This window comes from Pleurodeles waltl, chromosome 4_2 (assembly GCF_031143425.1).
Source record: "Pleurodeles waltl isolate 20211129_DDA chromosome 4_2, aPleWal1.hap1.20221129, whole genome shotgun sequence".
Classification (NCBI taxonomy): Eukaryota; Metazoa; Chordata; class Amphibia; order Caudata; family Salamandridae; genus Pleurodeles; species Pleurodeles waltl.
Window position 1 is genome coordinate 33,984,274 of NC_090443.1, and position 23,264 is coordinate 34,007,537.

The 23,264-nt window shown below is 44.3% G+C and overlaps 1 protein-coding gene across 1 annotated transcript in view; it reads left to right on the forward strand.

Moving 5' to 3' along the window:
- Window positions 1–23,264, forward strand: part of ADCY6 (adenylate cyclase 6) — a 362,703-nt gene that overhangs the window by 13,199 nt on the left and 326,240 nt on the right. Inside the window, exons 2-3 of the mRNA XM_069230504.1 lie at window positions 8,292–8,465; window positions 18,321–19,203. Coding sequence (XP_069086605.1) covers window positions 18,322–19,203 — 882 coding nt within the window. The 5' untranslated portion in view covers window positions 8,292–8,465; window position 18,321. The remainder of the gene's footprint in view (window positions 1–8,291; window positions 8,466–18,320; window positions 19,204–23,264) is intronic.

Below are 23,264 nucleotides of genomic sequence, written 5' to 3' on the forward strand. Positions count from 1 at the left end.
CACAGTGCTCAAAGTCACAGCTCCTCTCTCTCAACTGATGCGGTGTTAGACCACAAACGGTACGATTCGTCAGCGGCTATCAGGAAAGCCCCTCTTGCCCATCTGCAGTGTTTCGCCTCCACCCGGAGCATGGCCTGACTCCTCACTCTGGTCGACTCCGTCCAGAAATTAGTCCGCAACAATCCGGGCAGTTCTGGCTCATCAGTGGTTATCAGGTGAGTCCCTCTTGGCCGTATGCAGCGTCGCATCCCTGCTCGGAGCGCAGCCCGGATCTTCATTGGGGTCGGCTCATCCCAGATGAGCTCTCCCCTCTTAACTCAACCACCGGTTGCTGTCCCTGGCAATCCTAGTCCGCTCTGGGCCAAGGGGAGGGGGGCTTCCAGGCAGGCCTTTGGCCACTCACAAGCCCTATTCGATGGTATACCTCATAGTATTGAATATGACGAGGAGGACAGATCAAGGGGTAATAGATGTTTTTCAAAGTAAGAAGCATAGTTTTCTTCTTGATGTCAAGGGATGGAAAGTTCCAGGTATTGGTGCCAGCACCAGTGAATATTTCTTGTTTGCACTTTGGTAACTCAAGATTCAAGGTATTCCTGTTTCTAAATTCGCAGCCCACTTGAAATTTATAGCTAAAAAATGTGTTCTCTGAGTTCCTGGGGAATCCTGTCAATATTCCTTTTCCTGAAGTGCCTTACTTCAGTAGATGGCTCCCAGGGCCTGTCACACTCATTGGAGGTCTTTCTCCCAGTGCACTTCTGTGAGCTGTGTCCAGGAAGGAGCACTCGTATGAAGAGTCTTCAGGTCATGCTTTGAAACTGAATGGGGTAGAGTAGTCAATATCAACCCAGTAGGGTGTAAGGCAGTCACATAATCCCTCACATACCATATGCCCCTTGACATCCTCAGGCCTAAAGCAGACTTGGGAGAGGGGTCTGATAAACTTTTGATTCCTGTACTGAATGTTGTACGCTGGTGACGCCAGCCCTGATGGGATTCCGTGGCTCAATGCTACTATTGGAGGCTACCTTACCTGCAGCTCCACTGAAAGGATTTTAGACTCTCTAGCTCCGGTGCACCCTGTACACTAGGGACAAGCCCTTTTCTAATGTCTTTTGTCGCAAGTGGTGCTGTCTTGAGGTTGTTCTCGGGCAGTTGCCTACGGTGGCTTTGGTGTAGTGGTGCTCCTTCTTGCTCAGGTTTCTAGATCTACTCTTTTCTCGACAGTGGTATCCCTCACAGCTAAACACCCCAAACGCACCCATCTGCTTCCAGCTATCCTCCAAGTACACTGGGTCTCTGTTCTGTAATCTTAGTCACATGGCTTTCCTTCCTCTTGTGTTTGTCCCTCTCCTGGACCAAAGCTTCCTTACTATCTTTCCAGTGCCTACATTTGTAAATACTTTTTCCCTTATTGCCCTACCAACCCACCACTCATCATTGCTTTATCCACCCTTCACCATCTTGCGAAGCTTTTTTTTAATATATATTTTTTATTTTAATGCTTTCCGACTGCTCTGTGTCATGGAGGGCCTGGTAGCTGCAATTTGCTATTGGGCTGCTCCTGTCATTTCAGTGCACTTTGCCAATCGAGATAGGTGCAAGCCATCTTGGATCAGTAAGTTTAAAAATAAAAATGGCAGCCACATCATAGCATATGTGTATACGTCATCACACTAGGGCGGAACCCCAAAATGGCCTCTGTCATCATGCTGGGGCCTCCCTATGATCATGCCACACGTTTACGTAGTAGCTCATGTTAACATGGTTGATATTTTTTTTCCTGCCAATGAAGTTTAGCATGGCCAATAACGTTTTTTTTTTTCTTTTTGCCAATGCTGAACAGCATCAGCAAAAAGCATTGTCAGAGCCAGAACATGAGACCTATAATCATTACCAATGCTTATTTTCTAGAGTACTGAGCGAAACCCAGAATGCCTGTGTTAAATAGAAATTGACGACCTTTGAGTTTAGACCAGTGTTTCCCAAACTGTAGGGTGCAATCTACTAATGGGTCACAAGCAGAATTTTGATGAGCTGGGAAGTCCAAGCAGTAAATAAAGATGTCTTTGAACGCTATGTTTAACTTGTCACCTTTAATGTGCTTCAAAGACAGAGTTCAAAGGTCAGGCTGTGTCTTCTGACAAATTTCTGCGTACTTTTTTTTAACACAGGGATTTGTGTTTACAAACTCCTTTCACTTTCCAGTCAGCGAAAGGAAAGTGAACTATGTGACAATCTTGCTGGGGTTCATAGAGTGTAAAGGTAAAGGCTGTACGTTGTCCTTTTTTGTAATCCCTAGCAAAATGCAAATACCTATAAATGAGGAAAGCAAAAATGTAGCAAATTTTTTGTAAATCTGAGGTGTGATGGACGCAAACATTTTAATATGATCAGAACAAATCAAGACACTTTACTTGATGACGTACAAATGAGAAATATGCATTATAAACAGATTTTCTCACATTATCATTTGTGTTCAGTTTAGTTTCACCAGTAAAAGTGTATATCTGTGTAAATTTAGTGGCGATTTCAATAGGAAATGAGTGCGCTGGCACATGATGCTTTGGTTAGATTAAATAGGCATCTGCAGTGCAATAGGTCTCACATTTGCTTGAGTTATAGCTATTGGTGTTGTAAATGCGTAACTGGACTTTTCTTGCCAAATAAATTGGTCAACCATGCCACATAATTTGGTCCTTTCTGCCACATAATTGTAGTGGCCCTGTATATAACTAAAGCACTTCCATGTACTGCAGAGAGTCTTGCCCGGGTGGCCTTGAACATTTCTCAGATTGTTTTTAGAAGATCCTGCAACAACAGCAAAATACAATGTAATCAAAGAACCAGGCACAGTCACATGCCCACCACATCCCAAAAACAAAACCAGTGGCACAAAATGAATTCCTTATCTTTGCATTAAGTGGCAGTTCATAAGCCCCTACTGAAGACCTCAATAAGAACCCACTACTGGACCATCATTTAAGGGGGAAGGAATAGATAGTGGGCGAAATTTTCGTTATATTCAAAAGTAATCTCGCATAATTCATGGCATTTCACGCTAAGTGCCCCAAATGACAGTTGTGCCACATGGTATAGTTATCCCTCTATTGAAGGAAAACTCTGAGCATTGGAACAACACGGATGAACAGAACAAGAGCGGCTGATGTTTGCGTCATGTGCGATTTTAGCATTTTGCGCTTAAAAATAGCGCTAAATAATGTTGCGTTTGTACATTTTTTCTGCAATTTCATGTCATCAACCAAATTAAAATTACAGGAATTTCGTTTCCCCGGGCTTCTGCGGTGGCTCTTCTGGTGAGGCCCTGCCATTCCACGCTTGATCGTGGCTAAACAACGGAACGGAGGCCTTGTTGCTGTGTTTATGGCAGGGTCCGGGCATGGACAGGGCCTTGTATCTGCTCCACGCAGATGTTTACTGGTTTAGCACTGCCTCCAGCCCTGTGCGCGAGGAGGTGAGCGGCCCGCACAGTTTGGTGGCAGTTTCTAGTCTGTGAGCACGTGGCTCAAGGGGTCGTGTGGGGACGCATGGTCTGGCGCACTCTGCCTTCCAGGGGTCATGCAGGCCAGCGGTAGACGCGAGGGAAGCCTAGAGAGACCCCCGACCCCCCCCCTTGCAATTTGTGTAATTTGCTTGGGCAGTCTGGGGTCAAGACGGGGTCAGACACTTGGAATGTCACACCCGTACAGTTGGTGCTTATCCAGCTTAACAGGCTGTGCATTGGAATTTCACCTTTTGTAAATTTAACGCAGGAGTGTTTGCACGATCATGACCCTAAATTTGGTTGCCACGGCACTTCACAAGTTTGTGGAGCATATTATATTTTGTGCGTATGTTCATGTGTCGTATGTAAATGTGGGTCTGTGCCTTGATATAGGTGTTCCAATAAAACATTTTCTTTGCTGTTATAAACGCAGATTCAGAGATTTATTACAGCAGTGCAAAGGCCAAAGCCCATGTTATCAGGAGACGGGAGATAATTCCACTCTCTCCTGAGCTTGATGCAATGGGCCTCTGCAGAGAAACTACTCTGGTTCTGCCTCGAGTGTAGAACTAGTGTACTTGAAGGAGCAGCATGGCTTAATCCATATACGCAGATGAGCAGAGATTAATATGCTGTTTATTATGAAAAGATGGGCCGAAGCATTGGGTCAACTATTGGCAAAAAAAAGATGTATTGATTATGTGAAATGTTCTCTCGAATCCCTCCCAGATGCTCAAATAGTTTTGGAATTAGTTGGATGCTGCTAAAAGAACACATTTATTTAAAAATCTGCACTTGGCAGAAGTATACAGATACTCACTTCAGTCCTGTTTCAGCTACTGGAATGGATGAAGTTAAGGCAATGTCAATTTTCTCTAATTTTTGTGTGGTGTTAGCCAAGACCATATGATTTTACTAAAATTTTATGTATAATATACTTACAAACTGAAGCTTTTAGGCAGCCCTCTTCATCCATTTCTCTGTTATTGTGTCATTCACATTTCCATTCTGCCCACCACAACATTGGTTCAGCCCACTTCGGTCACTGGCTAACCTCACTGTTTACCGATGTCCAAACTATTGGTTTGCCAGAGCTTGTTTGCAGCTTACATAGGAGATCAAGAGCCACATGTATGAAGCATTTTTGTGGTCAGAAACTGCCGATCGTCTGTTTCCGACTGAAAAATGTTTTTACAAATTTAAAAAACAAACAAACTGCAATTCAGTAACACATTATTGAATTGCAATTTGTGTTTGTGATTCGGTATTTCGAAGGGGCGTTTTTAGTGCATCCCTTCCAAATACCGAATCCGACTGGGATGTATAAATGTTTTGCAACCAAATTACAGTCGCAAAACATTCTAATTTTACCGACTCCTTAAAGGAGATGGTAACCCATTTGCAAATGAGAAGGGATCCCCAGAGGACCCCTTCCCTTTTGAGAATGGAAAAACAATATTTTTTAAGAGCACACAGTGGTCCCACGGACCAAGAGCCCTGTGACGGCTGCGATTCCTATGTGGTCACAAACTGCGACCTACCTCATTAATATGCATGAGGTAGGTCTATTTGCAACCCACTAGGAATCGCTAATGAAATTCAAGAGTTTCAAAGATTAGGAAAACCAATTTCCCAACTGCGATTTGGAGAGAATCACAATTGGGAAATCTATATTCCTTAGTACATTTGTCCCCAAGTTGTTCCTAACCATGATTAAGAAAAATGGACCTCAATAACCTAACCGTGATATGTAGTTTATTTCTACATGTAAATATGTGGATGTACAACATAAACTTAACCAATATCTAAATTAGAGCTTCCAGAATCAGAAGGAATAGAACGAGGAAAGAAAATATGTATGTACCAGGTTGTGATGGAATAGCAGATTATTTCGAATAAATATACCCAGGAGATCTACTTTCAGGTGTGGCTGGACACAACTTTAGCCAGACCCCATTTCATATCAAAATAAAAAAAGAAAATAACCGGAGCGTGGCTTTGGCTCCACCCTTTTGTCGATTAGCCCCTTTACAAGGGTTCAACATTTGAATGATAAACAGTTGTGTTAGTCCGCCAAAAGAGTACTTCTATTGCGTAGACTGTGGAGACATCGCTTGAAGTTCATGATGAGAGGAGCAGTCTGCGGGGGTCACAGCGCACCCTTCATGAGCACAGCAGAGGTTGCTGAGCCATCATTGGCTGTAGGAGTACAGACTGCAGGAGCAAGGCACAGAACAGAATGACATAGCAGACTTTGAGCACAGTGGAGGCTGCATGAACATGGCTGCCACTAGAGCACAGAAGAGACAGCTGGTGCCTGATACAGGCTGCTGGGATACAGCATAGACTGGGAATATTGCAATGGTGGAAGTGCACATCAGACCACAGCAGAGTGCCTGAACAAGCACGTACACTGGAGAATGACAAATGCTTGAGCACAAGGGCATGGCGGAGACTGCAGGTACCCGGCACAGACACAAAAAAGAGACTGCTGGAGCACAGCACGGGTGGCTGGAGCATAGAAAAGACCACTGGGCATGGCAGGGACTGCTTTGATACCTGACAGACAGCTGGAGCACTGGGGTAAAGGCAGGAGTACGCTAACTGCGTCAGGTGCAGAGGCTGCAGGGATACAAGCGAGCATGCTGGAGTAAGCATCACAGAGAGTGCGGGAGCAGGAAATACAGGCTGTTGTAACTTAAGGGTCGAGACTGCATGAGCCTCATTGACTGGGTACCCCGCTCTCTAGGCGCTGTACTGGTCTCATGTGGGCACAGGGCTGATATTCCCCACCCTGAAGGAGTGAAGAGGGGACTGAAGGAGGGTATTCACTTTGGAAAGGGGAGTTTAGTCATCCCATGGGTGTTTGGGCAAACATACCTTATTGCAGTGGTAGACCGGTGTTCATTTCAGGGGCATTGAGCTGCTAGTCCTCACTCCAGGGTGGTTCTGATGCCATGTGGGCACAGGACCTATACCTCATTGTGCGTGGTTGGGGGGTGGTACTGCCACCATTTGGGCGCAGTGCATATGTAAATTAATAAATGCATTAAAATAGCAGAGACTCCTTACTCCAGGACAGGGAGACCTTTTTACATAATTCTGGTATTCCTCACTCTTAGTGGGGTGCAGGAAGGGCGAAGATGGTGCCCTCAACGTATCTCATTGCTCCGTTGGACCAGCGCAGTCTCTGGGTCCCTCCCCCATGGTAGTAATAAAGAAGAACACGCTCCATGCTGAGTTTACAGGATGCAGGGACCGGGCATGTAACATAAGACAAGGACAACCCTATATGGCCAGAGGGACTAGGGTCCACATATAAAGTATGCACATCAGTCTCGTGGCACCCATTTAAGCTTGGAAACCTGTAAGTTATTTAAAGGAATCCAATAATTAATAGCATAAACATTTTTACATGCAACGAATGACAATTGTATATGTTGGCAAATATATATATTAGCAAGTCACATACAGTCATATGTCAACGGGTGAACCAAGTGCAGACGACGCAGTGCTCAAACGTAGAACAATATTTACTCATGTACATGTAGACACTGTACAGTCCCCTGGTTTAACACAATATTCCTCGTTATCAATCTCGGGGTGCTGTAAGATAAATCGCAGTCCCTCCTGCTCAGAGTTCAAACAAAAAACAGCGGGTGTGTAGGGTGCATGTCTACGTTTTGACCCTGTGTAAATTAAAGGGTCTCCTCAGGACTAAGTCATCTGACCCTTCAACTAGCATGTGAATTCGGTTGATCCTCTCAAGAAATTTGTAGTAATATCTTAAAATTCAATACTCTGTTTAATACGATCGTAAGCAAGCGGGCCCGATGTACCCAGAAGAGAGAATCTGTGAGCGGTAAACTCATCCGCTTCACGATTTGCCATTCTGCATGTGTAGACAAGCCCTCGAATAGTATTGAATACTAAAGACATCGCTGCAACTTTTTGACAGGCGTAACCGGACTCACTTGCTGGTTGAATAGTCAGATGACTTGGTCCTGAGGAGACGCTTGAATTTACATAGGGGTAAAACATCCCCACCCCCTCCTCCCCCGGTTTTTGTTTGAACTCTGAGCAGGAGAGACTGTGATTTATCTTACAGCACTCCGCGATTGGTAAAGCGGAATATTGTGTAAAACCAGGGGACTGTACACCGTCTTCATGTATATGTGTTTTTTAAATATTGTTCCACGTTTGAGCACTGCGTAGTCTGCACTTGGTTCACCCATTCACATATGGCTGCATGTGAATTGCTAGTATATATTTTCCAATATAAAGAACTGAAGGAAAAAAAGGAGTAGTCTATTATTCCTTATGGTCTGTTGTGTTCCGCAAACATTTGTTGTATGTAAAAATGCCTATGCTAATAATTATTGGATTCCTTTAAATAACTAAGAGGTTTTGAAGCTTGAATGAGTCCCATGGAACTGATGTACCTACTTTATAAGGGGACCCGGTCATGGGCACCAGATCTTAAGGTGAGGTCAGAATAGCTGCAGTCACTGACACTGGGACCTGGATTTTTTGTCCTCTTCACAGAAGACAGGGCTAGTCTGCTTTCACTTTGCCATGTCTGTTGTGCTTGAAAGATTGATTCCATCTGCTCCTGGTGATATTACAATGCGTTGCTGTGCTAAGCCACCATCATTTTGAGCAGTTTGTTTCTGGCACTTGGGTATTGAAAGTATCCTCTTGATGAAGTTCTATCAGATGCTTCGCCTCTTGATGACTCTGATAACAAGAAATATCCAGTCCTACTTATGTCTGGCTATTTTTGTAGGTCTCCGGCCGAGACCCCTGCTCAACAGGTTCGGGCTGCAGCTCCGCATGCTGTAGAGATCGTGAGCGCAGAAGAGGAGGTTACCAGCCACCTCTCCACTCGACGAAATAAATGTCGCGTTTCACCAACCCTGCCAGGAGCACCTGGAACAAGGGCCTCACCAAGACCCGACAGGTAATGTGTGTGTCTGTCACGGCCTGTGTGTGATATGATTGTATGTACATCCTTGACCGCTACTGTGCTCATGTCTCTTTGTGTGGTTGGACCAGTTGTGTTTGTATATTTAGTAAAAACACATGGTTGAGACCTGTGTTTCGGTCTGTGCTGGACAGATGCCACTGGCTGTGCAATAGACGGTGTGCAAACTGGGTTGTGTTTTGCCTGCATGTACGTTTATGGAGCGTTCCAACGAATGTCCTAGGAAGTACAGCTGGTTTGACTTGTACTATCGTAGAGTCTGACATTTAATTGAATGCTCAAAGTGATCAATTTATTTTTTGGAAAGGGATTCCCAAAAACAGGCCATCTGGTCCTAAAGATTCTGGAGAAGGCAGCCTCACCCTGCCTTTGTGTCCCTTAAGCTTGCATCCTCCATGTATAAGTGGACCTTGCCTTCAATTTTGCCACATCACACAGCAGCTTTAACAACTTTGATGTAGATGTACATGCAGTGGAGTAGTTTCCCTTAGAAAGAAGAATCCTGCAGCACTCACTGTAAAGGAGAAGGATAAATACTCGGTCAGAAATAAGATCAAACCCTGGTCATCCGTGGCTGACTATGGATAAATGTTGGCTGGCTATAGTTTATCAAGAACATACAAACAGGAAAACACCTAAATGTTTAAAACACCTCATATACCTCTTTACTAGATTGTCCTCTTCAGATTTTCTCTGTTATGTCTATCTATTAAAGGGGATAGGCCTCCTGATGGCATCTTAGTTTCATTATTCTTCCAACCTTTGGGATCACTGGAACACCACCATGGAACCCCACTGGCTCCCCTTCCCAGCCCCGACCATCTTCAAAACCTGCAGCATCACCTAGAAGCCATCATGACCAGCACACTTACCTGTCTGATGGAAAACCTCTGCTGCTTGGCACTCCCACAGCCAGGACACCATCGGAGTGGAGATGAAGAAGTGCAAACAAACCAAGGCAACATGCCTTCTCGATCATCATACCCCGATTCTGGAATTACATTGCTGTATCTATCAGGAGCACCCGAACGTTGATACATTTTAGGAAAGCACTGAATATACAACTATTTAACAAATACTACATCACAGTGCAGTAACAGTTCCCCTCACTCATAGGACTAGGTACCCCTCCAATCACATGTTAACTGTGTCTTTGCCTTAAACCCTGTACAGGATTCTGCTACATTTACTCTAGGTTTGCACTATATAAATACCACGTACATACATACAGGCTGCATTGTGAGCCCTTGGCCCTCATTAACAGTTGCTCAGAATTATTTGGATGAAAACTATCCACAGTAAAAGCTGTTACCATTAGTTTCATTTTACACCCTAATTCCAAGTTTGTACAGCTGCTATGAAGTATAGGTTAGGGAACCAGTTTACAGCAAGGTAAAATCATACCTTTTCCTGCACTTTTCTATGTGTTCCCCAAGGAAAAGCTCTAGGTTGTACCTCGAGCGTTTTGTGCGCAGGAAAATGTGATGATCCCTGTGCAGACTTAAAAAAAAAAAATCGGATTTGGGTTCATGTTAAAAAACAGTTTATTCCTGAACCTAAATTTACTGAGCAACTTTGAGGGAAGAGGTTAGCGTGAGGCCATTTATTTTTTTGGGAGGTCTTCTGCGTCTAGGCCTATCTTCTTTTTGTATTATTCTTGAGTGAGATATTTGACTTTGTTTTTAACATTTTCTGTATTTTTCCCCTCTTTTATTAGTTTTCTTAGGCTATGATTCATCTGGATTTCACATATTCAGTTGTATAGCCATTCAGCCATCTTGTTTGAGAATTAGCCGTGGGTCTAATCAGAATTTTACTGATTTAAGCTGGGATTGAGTATATTTTCTGCCTTTTTTGATGTCATAGAACATTTTAGTGTGAGATCTCTGAGAAGTTAAAAGCAAAGGTAATCGGGTATGGAAATCTCAGTGTTTGGGCTAGTAAGTCTCAGAAAGCCAAAGGAGTGCTCCCAGTGAGGATTCTGGATGAGTTGTCCTCTGAAGTTTCTGTTGCCGACAGTCCTTTGATTTTCCTTACATTTGCTATTCATAGAAAAAGGAAACAATAATGCATCCATTTACCTCATTTGTGGAAATCTGGACCCTCCTTTGACCATCTAAGAATGGCGGCTAATCATAGCTCCCATTAGATAGTATGTTAATTTCTTATAAATTAGAATATCTGTTGGTACTGCTGTAAAATCACACATTATAAAATGTTCCCTCCTTATCAAGGAAGCTAACTTTGAAAGCACTACATTTCTACTGCCAGACCTCTTGAGATGCTGCTTACTTTCTTGAGGGGCTTGATAAGCACCTTCAGCATTGACACTCAGTTTTGGCAATGCATGAGGATTAGGCAGAAATACTTGGCACCACATTATGCCCAGGTATGATTGGACTTAATTATGTTTACCATACGTGCAATCATCCTTCTCCTGCCCTGCGACTACTTATGGTGAACTCAAAGCTGTAGAAAGGATCATAATATAAGGTGCACCTCGTTTTAGAGAGTGACTTATAATAACAAAAGAATACAAGGAAGACCCTCTTTCTAAAAGTGAGATGTGAGATGATTCAGGGGCTTTTCCTTCAGTGATGAGGAAGATGGGCCCTGCCTGACGTAATAGCTGCTCATTTCCGATGGGCACCAAGTTGCCAAAAAACACATTCCCTTACAGCAAGCACAGAAACCCACTGTATTCGTTTTATTTCAATCTACATTGGTCCAAACTCTGTTTCTGTTGTTTTTCATTGGTGACCATGCACCTTGATTTCCTGCTTTGCCTCGTTTTTCTCCCATAAGCCCTCACAAAATGTGTACTCCAAAATCAGTGATTGCTTTGAAGGAAATGTGTATGTCTGCCAGTCTGACCATGCTGTTGACTTGGCCCCTTGATAGAGAGCTTGAGATAAATCATTGTGGACAAATGCCTGATCTATCCAATCATTATCACTGAGGATATGAAGTAGCACATTATTCGGGTATGACAGTGTTTCATGGGAATACAACCTCGCTGAAGCCTGTTGATGGGGAAACCCATATGAAAACACTTCCTGTGAGCATGTGTTGAGATCAAGAACCTAGCTGAAAGGAAGTTAAGACGACTGTGACTCCTGCCAGAGCTTCTTGTCTGTGGGTGTCGTGGAAGACCCGTTTCATGGCGCTTTTAAGTGGCCGTTGGCTCAGTCATAGGAAGTAAATAAATTAAAAAAAATCAGTGCAGGAAAGGACATGGCAATCTTGCAGTACAGAAACCAATCTTCCAATGGATGCTGACTGCATGTGAACGGTGCTGCCCCATTTGAAGGACCCTCTTTTTATTTTTTCCTTCAGGCTTTCAGAGCAAAAAGGAAGAGGCTTATACACTCTTGGCGAAAGATAATCTGAACTGATCCAGGATAAATAAAAAGTGCCTCTCTCTCTTTGGGTCACTCTAACCTTTTTACCCCTGTTAAATGTAGTCTTACCGGTTTTCTGAGCTCAGGGAAACTGGTATCTTAATACACGTCAGATGATTGTTTTCCGGATACTGTTCATCTTGGCCTCTGCTTACAGTTTTTTTTCTTGGTTCTCACCAGACGTGGCTGCAGGCTTTGCCAAGGGATCACCTTGCCCTTCCTGGAGCCGGAGGTGTCCACGTTCTTTGCCAAGTGAACGGGGGAGCGTTCCCAGTTCACTGAGCATTCAGCCGCAAATGCCCTTCTTCCTGGTTTCCAAAAAAGAAAATCTCAGTTCTTTGGTCAGTCTTAAGCTTCAAGGGCCCTAAATACATTTTTACAACAGCAAGGACCACAAGGTTCCTCATGTTTTGGAATGATATATTTTAAAAATGAAAATGCATAATTCCTTATAGACTGACCTTTTCACATTCATGTTTCTGCCTGTCTTGAGTTGGCAGCATTTAAGAGTTGGAAGTCCTTGAATATTTTCAAAAAAGGGAGTCCTTTTCCAGGTTTTAATTTGCATGAGAATCCACAGAATTATTTCCTTTACTGGTGAAATTGTTGTTTACACCTTCCATTTCCCATTTTTATCAATCTGACAAGGTTCACTTAAAAAACAGTTTCCTAATTCTATACAGGACAAAGGCGTAAATGATGCTTCTACACGTGTACATGTATGGATTTTCCTCTCTGGTTGGTGTTGGTTTGAGGTAAACCTCTGCTTCCTTTCCCTCTTTGAAGTGCTTCCTCTTCTGTGGGATTTGTTTGGTTGTGTGCCAGTGCTGAGGTCTGCGTTCCAACATATATGTTTCCTTTAGAAAGGATTCGTTATAGAATTGACATTTTGCAGTTTCAGTAGCAGGCATGTTTCTTTATCTAGCCGCAATTCAATAGAAAACCCTTAGGGCCAGATGTAGCAAAGGGTATTACCCATTCTATGTCTATGGGAAAATGTGTTCGTACATATGGCCCTTAGTGCTTTTGTGTTCTGGTTGTGTTTTCATTATAACCCTCCCTCTCTGTCTTTCTCTCTCTCTTCTTCTCGCGCTTTCTGTCTCTGAATCTCTTCCTAACTTCCAAGATTGAACCCCCTCCCCAACACTTTGACACATGGCATACACAATAGGTGCCTGATTTAGGCATTTTGTGTAAAACCCCACTAAAGCCCTGGCAAAGCCATATTTTACAACATAGCTCCTTTAGAGTCCTGCTGTTCAAGTAACGCCCCACATCCAGAACCACACACACAATCCTGGTCTTCTCCAGAGTGCCCAGCTAGGACAGTGGTTCAACGAAGAACATCTAACATTGGAATCAAGTAATGATGAAGAGTTCAGTAGAATAATTAGCGTGCACAAGTCTAATGTGTAGGCAGACTCCAAGGACCAGGCAACTTCGACCCGCATTGAAGAGCAAATTGAGTCCTAGAATCGACCCTGAGCTGGTATGACTGCCCCAATGTGTCTGTGAAATAAATTGACCAGCGAGGCCCCCCATATCATCCAGTTTATTGTACATCCTCCGCAATGGTCAATGCCAATGGGGGAAAAATACAGAAGCGGTGGCCTGAGATTGCAAAAGGAATAGAGATAAAATAGTCCCTACCTCAACAGACCGACACATGCATTGCAGAGCTAACCTGTAAACTATAAAGGAACCGGGCTAATTGAATTACTAAATGAGAGCGGCTCCCAAGCCATCACTCAAAAAGATAAGAATGTAGGAGATGACCGTAACAATAAAAGTAAAGATATAAAAGAAGTAATTTGTTTAAAGCCTAAAACATACTAACATGTTGTTCTATCCAAGTATACGAGTTAGGTCAGTGTACCAAATAATTAATGCAAACAACTGCACAACATTTTGGATCTTTTCACCTTCTTGTCTTCAACTGGGGACCAGATGGTCCTGGAAGTGGCGCAAGACATGAATTCACTTTTTTAGATTATGATTTCTGAGTTCATGTTTGACCTATTTTTACAGTTGTTCAGTCTCCTTTGCCATAGGCAGACCCATTGTTGGGTCAAAGGGGATTCTGAATGGTTGAAACATTTGCATGTTCCCATTCTAAGGCTGACTACATAATTTGGTCTAAGGTGATTTTATTTTATTTTTTAATTCACTCACATTCTTAAATACAAGTCTAGTTGGATTGTATAGCACTTGGCAAATTATTACTTCACTTTCATCACTTCCCCCATGCACTGAGCCATCTGCTATATTTTATGATAGATTATGCCTATGTCAAAAATATAAATCTCATACCTGGACATAACATGTTACTGTGTTGTTAATGCTTTTGAAGAAACTACTTCATTTTGCAATGTGGGCCTTATTTGCTAAGGTCATGGAGTACATTGGTATATTCTTGATACCTTGGGAACCGTTGTTATTTTAACAGATTGCCACTAGAACAATTAACAGGGATGTGCAGTCATTGTGTAGGAAACAACAAATGGTGCAAAGATACCAATTCAACCCTCCATAAACTGACTTATAGTGGAATAAAATACAATTTTAAAAACCTTATGCAAAATCTAATCTCCATCAGAAATAAAAACGGAGTACATGCAGCTTGATCACTCATCTAGCAAAACAACAATACATCTTAGAAAACAAAATCTCACAATGCATTGCAAAAAATGTAACTATTATTCTTGATGTTGTAAACAATGTGACAAACAAGCAATCCAAACGGCTTACACTTCTAACCAATATTTCAAATCCTAAAAGAGATAACATTCACTGCACTCACCTTCCTTAGAGTGGTGTGCAACCGAACTGAAGGTTTCTTTCAACATTATAAAATCCTGAGAAATGGCTATAGCCAGGACCCCAGAACAGTTGTTTGGCCTTTCTTGGTGACGTGTCTTTTGTGCATGAGTAAAATCTCACTAGTATTTGACCAGGGCACTGCGTAGAAAATGATAGAAGTCCAAACAGACACAAAGTCACATACCATCCTGTTGAATCATGCCCACACATTGTGGCACCAATCATGTACCCTAAAATGCCCGAGACAACAGCAGCTCCAAGCCAACTATTATCTTGCAGTCTTTGATCACTCTACCTTTTAAAAAATACAAACTATACCGGACAGACAAACCCACCAACTACATTCTGAAATCTAATATAACTTACTTTGCAAAATGACAACATGTCCAGTAGCCAGCTCGGCCACGTCCAATTCTAAGACAGTGACTTGAGGCCAGGAAGAGGAATAGTGACCCTAATCCTCGATCTAGGAGATCTGTTTTCCATAGCTGATGAAGGAAGAACATTCGTTTTGGTATTTGTCCTTTCGGTAGTATTTGATTTTAATATTCACTAGGTTTTGCACATCAGATTAAAAAAGAATGCTAAAATAATGGAAGCAGCACATAGATACCTGCAAGTGACCTTCAGCTCTTCCACAACATTCCTCATGCTGAAAACATCAGCCAGCCTCTGCTCGGTGTAATAGATACACCATGTCCCTGGAAGCGTCGGTACATGCGCCAGTAACAGCACACAGCAATGTTTTACATTTACAGGAAGCACTGCATTAGATGTAAACGGTTTGCACCATGTATGTCAAAGGGCACGGCCTAGTTCTTGAAAAGTGTTAAAATAGAACTTGTTTCTTATATGATCAAACAAAAACGTCACCTAATTCTTGAAACTGAGTGAATCGTCCCGGACAGCTTTCCTGTCCCCCCAAGAGAAAGCTAAACATTTGGAGCTCGATTTGTCTAGGAGCTAAATTTGGAGGCACGAAAGAGCTTGGTAACATCTCCCTCTGTTCTGAGACTGTGAGAAAGTGGCAGTGACGAAACCAATGTGAGCAATTACAGGAGCAAAAGGGGACGTGAGTGCCTCACTCTACTTCATCCTGCCAAAAAGAATGCAGTCCAGACTCCGGAAGACTCCCAGGACAGCATTTGAAACAGTCACAGGATGTGCTATGTTTGTACATGTCACCCCCTCCCTCTTCCTCCCTATGATTCCTCAAAACTGCTGCCGGAATGTAGAAACAAATGCAAAGCCACAAAAGCAGTTTCTCGAACCGCTATACCCCCAAATGCAGAAATGAAAAACTCGACACCCCACTCGCCAGCGAAATCGGAGTAATGGTGGGGCACTCCTACTTCTAGAGGATGCACTCATTGGTTGAAATGATATTTACTGGCGAACCCCAAGAACTTGTTATTCAGCAGCGCTGACCCACCCCACAAACCCCAACTTTCTGCACTACTCGACATGTCTTAAATCTCAACTCTTCCTCAGTCCAAACTGATCCCTAGTAATCCTGAATTATCATTTGATTGCTTTGGGATCTGTGTGATGCATTCATACACATGCAATCTTAATGGCACCGCTTCTTTTAGCAGAAAAAGGCAGAGATTATATTACTCTGTCTAGGTGATGCAGATTTCAGCATTCCCTACTGTCTCAATCATTTCTTTTTAGGTCTCTTTTGACAGACAAGCTGTCAAACTGACCTATTGCTAACTGTATACGAAGAATTGGCTTTTGGTCCACCCAACCTCTGGCGTTCTTTCATCACTCCCTTTTAGCCATTGGCTTTAGACTGTGAGTCATGTTTTGCCTCAGCCTAGTGGCGTAAACATCTAGCACCTAATGTTATTTCCTGTTTGGGTGTATACTTCCACCTCTACTTGAGAGCTTTAGATTGAATTGCATGAGGGACTACATTACATAATAGTCCTCTCTGTCCCCTGCTGTTGGTTCCCTCCCATGGGTCTCGCTTTAATGTGCTAGCGCTCCTTAGGTTAGCACATTAAACAGGAACATTTTCGCTTTGCCATTGCCAGTTCAAAATTGTAAAATGTTCATTTTCCTTGCTCTTATAAACAGGAGGGCTGAGATTAAGAAACATCCTGGTCTTATGGACTTGTGCTGAATGGCCAGGGTGAGATCGGCTAGGGTATTCCTAATGTTTGAGGTCTGACAAAACACCTTCATTACCAAACACTAGCCTTGTTGAGCCATGATTGTGGTACTGTGACATTCTCCAGTTTCCTACATTTTTAGGTCTGACATTAACCAAGACCTTTTAGTTTTAGCAAAACTACATGTATAACATACTTGCGTAATAGTACTTTAAGCCAAAACTTTTTCCATAGTCAGTTGTGTTAGTCACTTTTTTCTTTCGCTTGCCACCGCATGAAGAATGGGACTATGGGTCAGCCCATTTCAGTCGCTGACTAACTTTACTGTGAACGACCGCTTTCTGCTGTTTCACATGGAGCACATCCGCAGACAAAGTAGTTCCCTTCAGTGCAGGGATTACTATTACAATGTGTGTTTTTGAGACCAAAACTATTTTTTAACCTTTTGTTTTTCATATGTCGAGGACCCACCAGCTCCGCCAACAATGATGTTTTACTAAAACCATAACAAAACAAACTTTGACAAGGCTTCATTTCTGTAGCCTATGCCAACTGGCTTTGGCAGTGTTTTGTTTTTCCTCTGTGTGTTAGTTTCGTCCGTCAGGGGTGGCCTTTCAGTGGCAGGGACTACTGTGGTGCTTTTGAGACCAAAAAATATCTTTCCTTATAGACAAACTGTGTCCCCAACAATAAAGTTTTACATAATACACAACAAAATAAACCAGCACTGCCAAACCTATAGCCGTTGCCAGTATGGTCTGGTGTTAGCTATGACTTTTTCATATTACTATAACTGTATGTATAATATACTTACTTACAGGGGCATTGAACCACCCTTCTTCCTCTATTGGTCTGTTATTGTATCATTTACATTTTGATTCTGTCGACTACAACATGAGCCCATTTCAGCCATTGGCTAACTTTACAGTGAATGACAGCACTCTACCCTTTCTCAAGGAGCACATCTACACAAGTACGTCTCTTCAGTGCCAGGGGCCACTATGGCAATATGTGCATTTTGAGACAAAAATATCATTGATTTTACCTTTTTTTATTTTTTATTTTTATTTTTTTATTTTTTTATTATTATTTTATTTTAATTTTTTTATTTTATAACCAATTTTTATTGAGTTTACAACAGCAACACAAGGCTACCATCCAGCAATCGACACTATCTATTTCTTTTTTAAGATTGATGGGGGCCTGGCAACTCCCCCAAGATTAAAGTTTTGCAAAACCATGACAAAACAAATGTTGACTGCACTTCTTCCATTGTTTATCACTGTTAACTTGAAAGCAAGTCCTATGCACCTAGACCGAAGCCTTGATATAGGGTGTGACTGTATGAAATGCTGGAAAAGGGAGATGGGAGGGCAACATGCGTTCTGAGTGAACTGGCACTCCTTGGAAGGGTGCAAATACTTGAATGGTTACCTGGGAGGAGGGAATCAGAAAGGCTTGAATTTGACATTGATCCTTTTTTTCTCCCACAGAATGTCCTGGTTTAGTGGCATCTTAGTGCCCAAAGTGGATGAACGGAAGACAGCGTGGGGGGAGCGCAATGGTAAAAAGAGCAGGCGCCATGGGGGTGGCTCCCTCTGCGGCCCTCGCTACATGAGCTGTCTGCAGGACCCTGAGATGGAAAGGAACAATCGGGGCAACTTCAGCCTACGCTGCACTTGGCAAGAGGACCACTATGGAAAGAAGGGCCTGGCCGGGGGCCCAGGGCCCTGTGGGGACCTGGGCCTTAAATCGGTGGACTTGGGATTTGAGGATGGGGAGCTTAAGGGGTCCAAGATGCTGGGCTCCAATGATGGGGGCAATATGGAGGAAGGCAGTGGGCACCGACTGACGCTTGGTGAGTGCTGGGCTAGAGTCCTCCAAATTTTCCACTCCAAGAAGTTTCAGTCGGCCAAGCTGGAGCAGCTTTACCAGCGCTATTTCTTCCAGATGAACCAGAGCAGTCTGACCATGCTCATGGGGGTGCTGGTGCTCGTCTGCCTGGTCATGCTACTCTTCCACTGCACCCATGGGGAGCCACAGGTGCCATATTTGGCGGTGCTGGCCGTGGCAATGGCACTCTTCATTTCCATGATGGTGGTCTGCAATCGTCATGGCTTTCACCAGGATTATATGTGGATTGTCAGCTACTTGGTCATCGCAGTCCTCTTCGGAGTGCAAGTGCTAGGGGTATTTATGGTGATGCCACGCAGCGCCTCAGAGGGCATCTGGTGGAGTGTCTTCTTCATCTACATCATCTACACTCTGCTACCGGTCCGCATGCGGGCTGCTGTGCTGAGTGGGATCACCCTGTCTGCACTGCACCTGATCATTTCTTGGAGGCTTAACCTTGAGGACTCCTTCCTCTGGAAACAGGTAGGGGCTTTCTGACTGTTAGAAAAGTGTGTGTTGAAAGGTTTCATCAGGAAATTAATGTGGGTGCATCTGTGCCCACTTTGATAGGGACCAGGGAGGAAGGCTTGTGTCACTGTGTGCTACAGATGGGGGGTTCCTGGCTCTGTCTTTCCTTAATACAGGTGGGTTCCTACACGAAGTGCCACTAGCACGGAACAGTTCATCCGTCATTTCATTGTAAGCGGTCCAGTACACCATGAAGTAACACATTGAGCCTTATGTGTATGTTGTTATGTAGCACAGGGTGCCTATTCACGCTATTTCACAGGCAGTGGAAGGTGGATTGTTTTTTCTTAATATATAGTGCACGTTTTGCATGATGTGATTTATATCGAGGACATTAGACCATGCCATTTGTTAATGTAGCATCTATAAGTGATGTGCCCCAGACTGGACACAGTAGGGCTTGTGTCATTGCCTAGTACAGAGGATCCTGCGCACAGTGTGAGAGTGGATAGTGGGTCTGACTTTCCTTAATATAGCGGCCCCATACAAAATGTGGCGCCGGCAGTAGGATACAGAGCTTTGTCCTTTATTGCAGCATCTATGAACAGTGTTCCTCAGAAAGGAATGATGGGATACGTGTTATCCCTTAATACACTGTGTGACACCGATAAGGTAGTGTGACACTGCAGTTCTCTTGTACGGTGTCCCGGCCTAAACTATCCCACTGGAGGCATGGCTGTGTCATACCTTAATACAGTAGAGTCCATGCACAGGGTGTCGAAGACGGGAGATGCTAGGTCAGTGTCATTCCCTAATGCAGTGGCCTGTTCATGGTGTGAGCCTAAGATTGGGTTGGGGGTGTAAGTAATTCCTTATTACAGGGAGTCCTGTGCATAGTGAGCCACACACAGGACCCTCTGCCATTCCCTAGGACAAGGTCGACAAAGAACTGTGGTGTATGTGACATTTCTTAAGATAATGAGGTCTATGCATGATTTCTGGGGGATGGTAAAGTGTTTGTCCTTCCTTAATACATGGGGTCATTGCAGTGTGTCCACAGGCTGGTAAGCTGGTCCGTATCTCTCGTTAATACAGACAAGTCTATCATAGCATGTGCTAGATTGTGGGGATGTTTAAATGGCAAAAAGTTGATAGATGGAAATGCTTGAATTAACCTGAACCACTGGCAATTACTCGGCCTGGATTCCACGCCATCATTTTCTAGCTAGTCAGTGCCATAACAGAGTGGACAAACCATATGCAAATCAACCCTGATCCTGCTCCAAATAACAGTCCAGCCAGACTACAAAGCTGTTTTGCCTCTGAAAGGGGCACAAGCAACCCTTGAATGGGCCCAGGTTGGGCTGTCCCTCTTGGGGTGGGCCATGTTAGATTTGCATATTGGTGTTCCTTATTAGTGGCGACAGTCATCAAACAAATGATGGAATGTGTCTAGAGTAACTACTACTGGTTGAGATTAATTCAAACACTGCATCCACCAGTTCTTTGTCTTTTCCTTTGAGACTGGAGGATGTTGCACAGACCAACGATTGTGGGGCTGCAATTCTTTAATACTTGCTGAAAACACTGTGTGCCAAAGGCCTGAGATGGTTGTGCTCTGTCATCCCATAATGTAGTATTCAAATCATGGAGTGCACTAGAGAATGCCGGTCACTCTAATTCTTAACCTTTGTAGTGTTCTGTGTGGACCATTTGGATTGTACATAACCTAACGAAAGCGGTTGGTGACTGTAGCTGTTTCTACTAAAGGCCCTCAATTACCCTATACCGGGGCACGCCTGCAGTTGTTTTAAGCTGATCTGGCTGGTAGATCTACAATCCTCCACAATATGCGTTTATATATATTTTTTTTAGAACACAAGTTGGGCTGTAATTACGGAAAGTGCACTTGATGGGAAAAGTGGTTATTTTGTTTCACTGTAATCACCTCTGTAAATGTTTACCTGTTAGTGCAGCAAGAAATGGGGTGTTTTCACAGTTGCGACGACAGGACAGTTTGTTTTGAAGAGTTCTTAAAACTGCCGCAGTTTACGCCGTTTCCCATTCAAAGCGGTCACACATCGGGTTATGCGATATCGCGACCTGTGCCCAGAATTGAGAGTCAGGTGCATGTTGAGCATCAATGTTTCCATTTATTTTGTGACATTTTAAGCTGTCTCTAAAGATATGTGATAACTTGATTGCCCCCCCCCCCCAGCCCCCGTTGATCTTAATTTTGGATCTTCATGCGATTTGAAAAGTGGAATCCGACTGTACAGCTTTGGGACTTGAAGTCAGGGTCCCGTTTCTCTCACCTTTGTTCATCTAACGCGTTCTGTCTGTAGAAGGTGACCCTGGCTCGGGGTATCTGCCCGGTGGACTTTGTTAGGCCTTTGTTGCCTCTCCCTGAAAGCCTGCCGTGCCCTTTCTCAGTTATTGTACTGATGTTTCTGCTGCTGCTCTGATTTCTTTCTTTTCTTTTTTCTATTCTCGTCCTCCCTTGCTCTTTCTGTGTGCAGCGGAGGTGGGTGGTGTTCTCTAGGGCACGGACACCCCTTCTCTTCCTCTCTGCAGCGGGAGTAGGCGCCCCAGCCTCTGCTCCCCCAGCTCTTTTCCTTCAGTTGGAGCAGCCTGTGGTCCCAGTGCCCCGCCCTTGTCCGAGTGGCCATGGCTGGCACCAGGCTGCAGTCCAGGACTCGTTCTGTACTTACAGGAGGGCTGTCCGCAGACCGCGGTGTCCTATCTCGGTTCTGCTTCGGTGGGAGATGCCATCAGTGGCGGGCGGCAGGTTTAACAGGGAGGGGGGCGGGTGGGAAGCACACTCACTTTCACACGCACGCACATCCATTGACAACACTCATCAACATTCAAACCTACACGCACGCACCAAACATTCATTTAAAATGATCATACACACAAACACACTTCCCTTCAGCCTCTGAGGCCCCAGGACTGCTGACCCCACCCCACTCTGTGACGAAGTGTCACTGATTGACACTCGCCCTGGGCGCTTCAGTGCTTAAACCTGAAGCGCCAAGGCCGAAGTCAATGGGTGACGCTTTCCTCGTCACCTGGGGGAGGACCTCGAGGCACCTTTGCTGAGCTGAGGAGGTCACGCCCATAGGAGCTGTGACCTCTTCAGCCCAGTAAAGTTCAACTCAGGCAGCCAGGAGTCTCCGCAAATCACGCATGTCTGCTCCAGGCTGTCTGAGCTGAAAATGAAGTGTGTTTGTCAGGCTGACCTTTGCTCAGCCTGACAGACACTCTTCATGAGGGGCAAAAGGTGGGAGGGCGTGGCCCCTCTGCCCTAAAGGACGGGCCACGCCTGGATGGCATGCACTGACCCACAACAGAACTGCTAGCACACATCTAACAAGGCTCGGATGTGCCTTCGTTGGGGACTTAGAGCATGTTCTGGCACTCACTACCACACAAACCCTTATACGTACACGCATGCTTGGGCCGGGTACAGGAAGCCGTTTTATTTGGATGCGTAAGCACACATGGTGCACTTTACAGTTGTGGAAGTGTTCCATCTCTTCTGTGTTTTCTTTTTGCTGGGGCTGCTGGAAGGCTGCTAGCTCTAAGGCTCTGTTCCCGTTCCGGTAGCTGATGCTGGCAGCGCTCTGTGATGCCAAACTCTGTTCTCTCCTCATAGGTGATGCTGCTAGCGCTCTGTGGTACCAAATCTCAGTCCTCCTCTCATAGCTGATGCTGGCAGGGCTGTGTGGTGCCAAACTCTGTTCTCCTCTCACACGTGATGCTGGCAGCCCTCTGTGATGCTCAGGCTCTTGTCCTTTCTTGCAGCTGAAGCTGGCAGAAGTCTGAGATGCCAAAGCTCTCTGTGCCTTTTGTTATAGCTAAGGTTGTCAACAGTCTGTGGTGCCCAGGCTCTATTCCATTTCTCGTAGCTGGGCAGGCAGCAGTCTGAGATGCCTGTTCCTCTCTCTTCCTGTACTTCCCGTCTGACTGCTTTTCCTGGCCTGTGATAATGGACTGCCCTAGAGTCAGGCTGGTTCAGTCAGGGGAGGGATTAAAAGCAACTTGCCTTCGTCCCGCCCTGGCGGTGTGGGTGG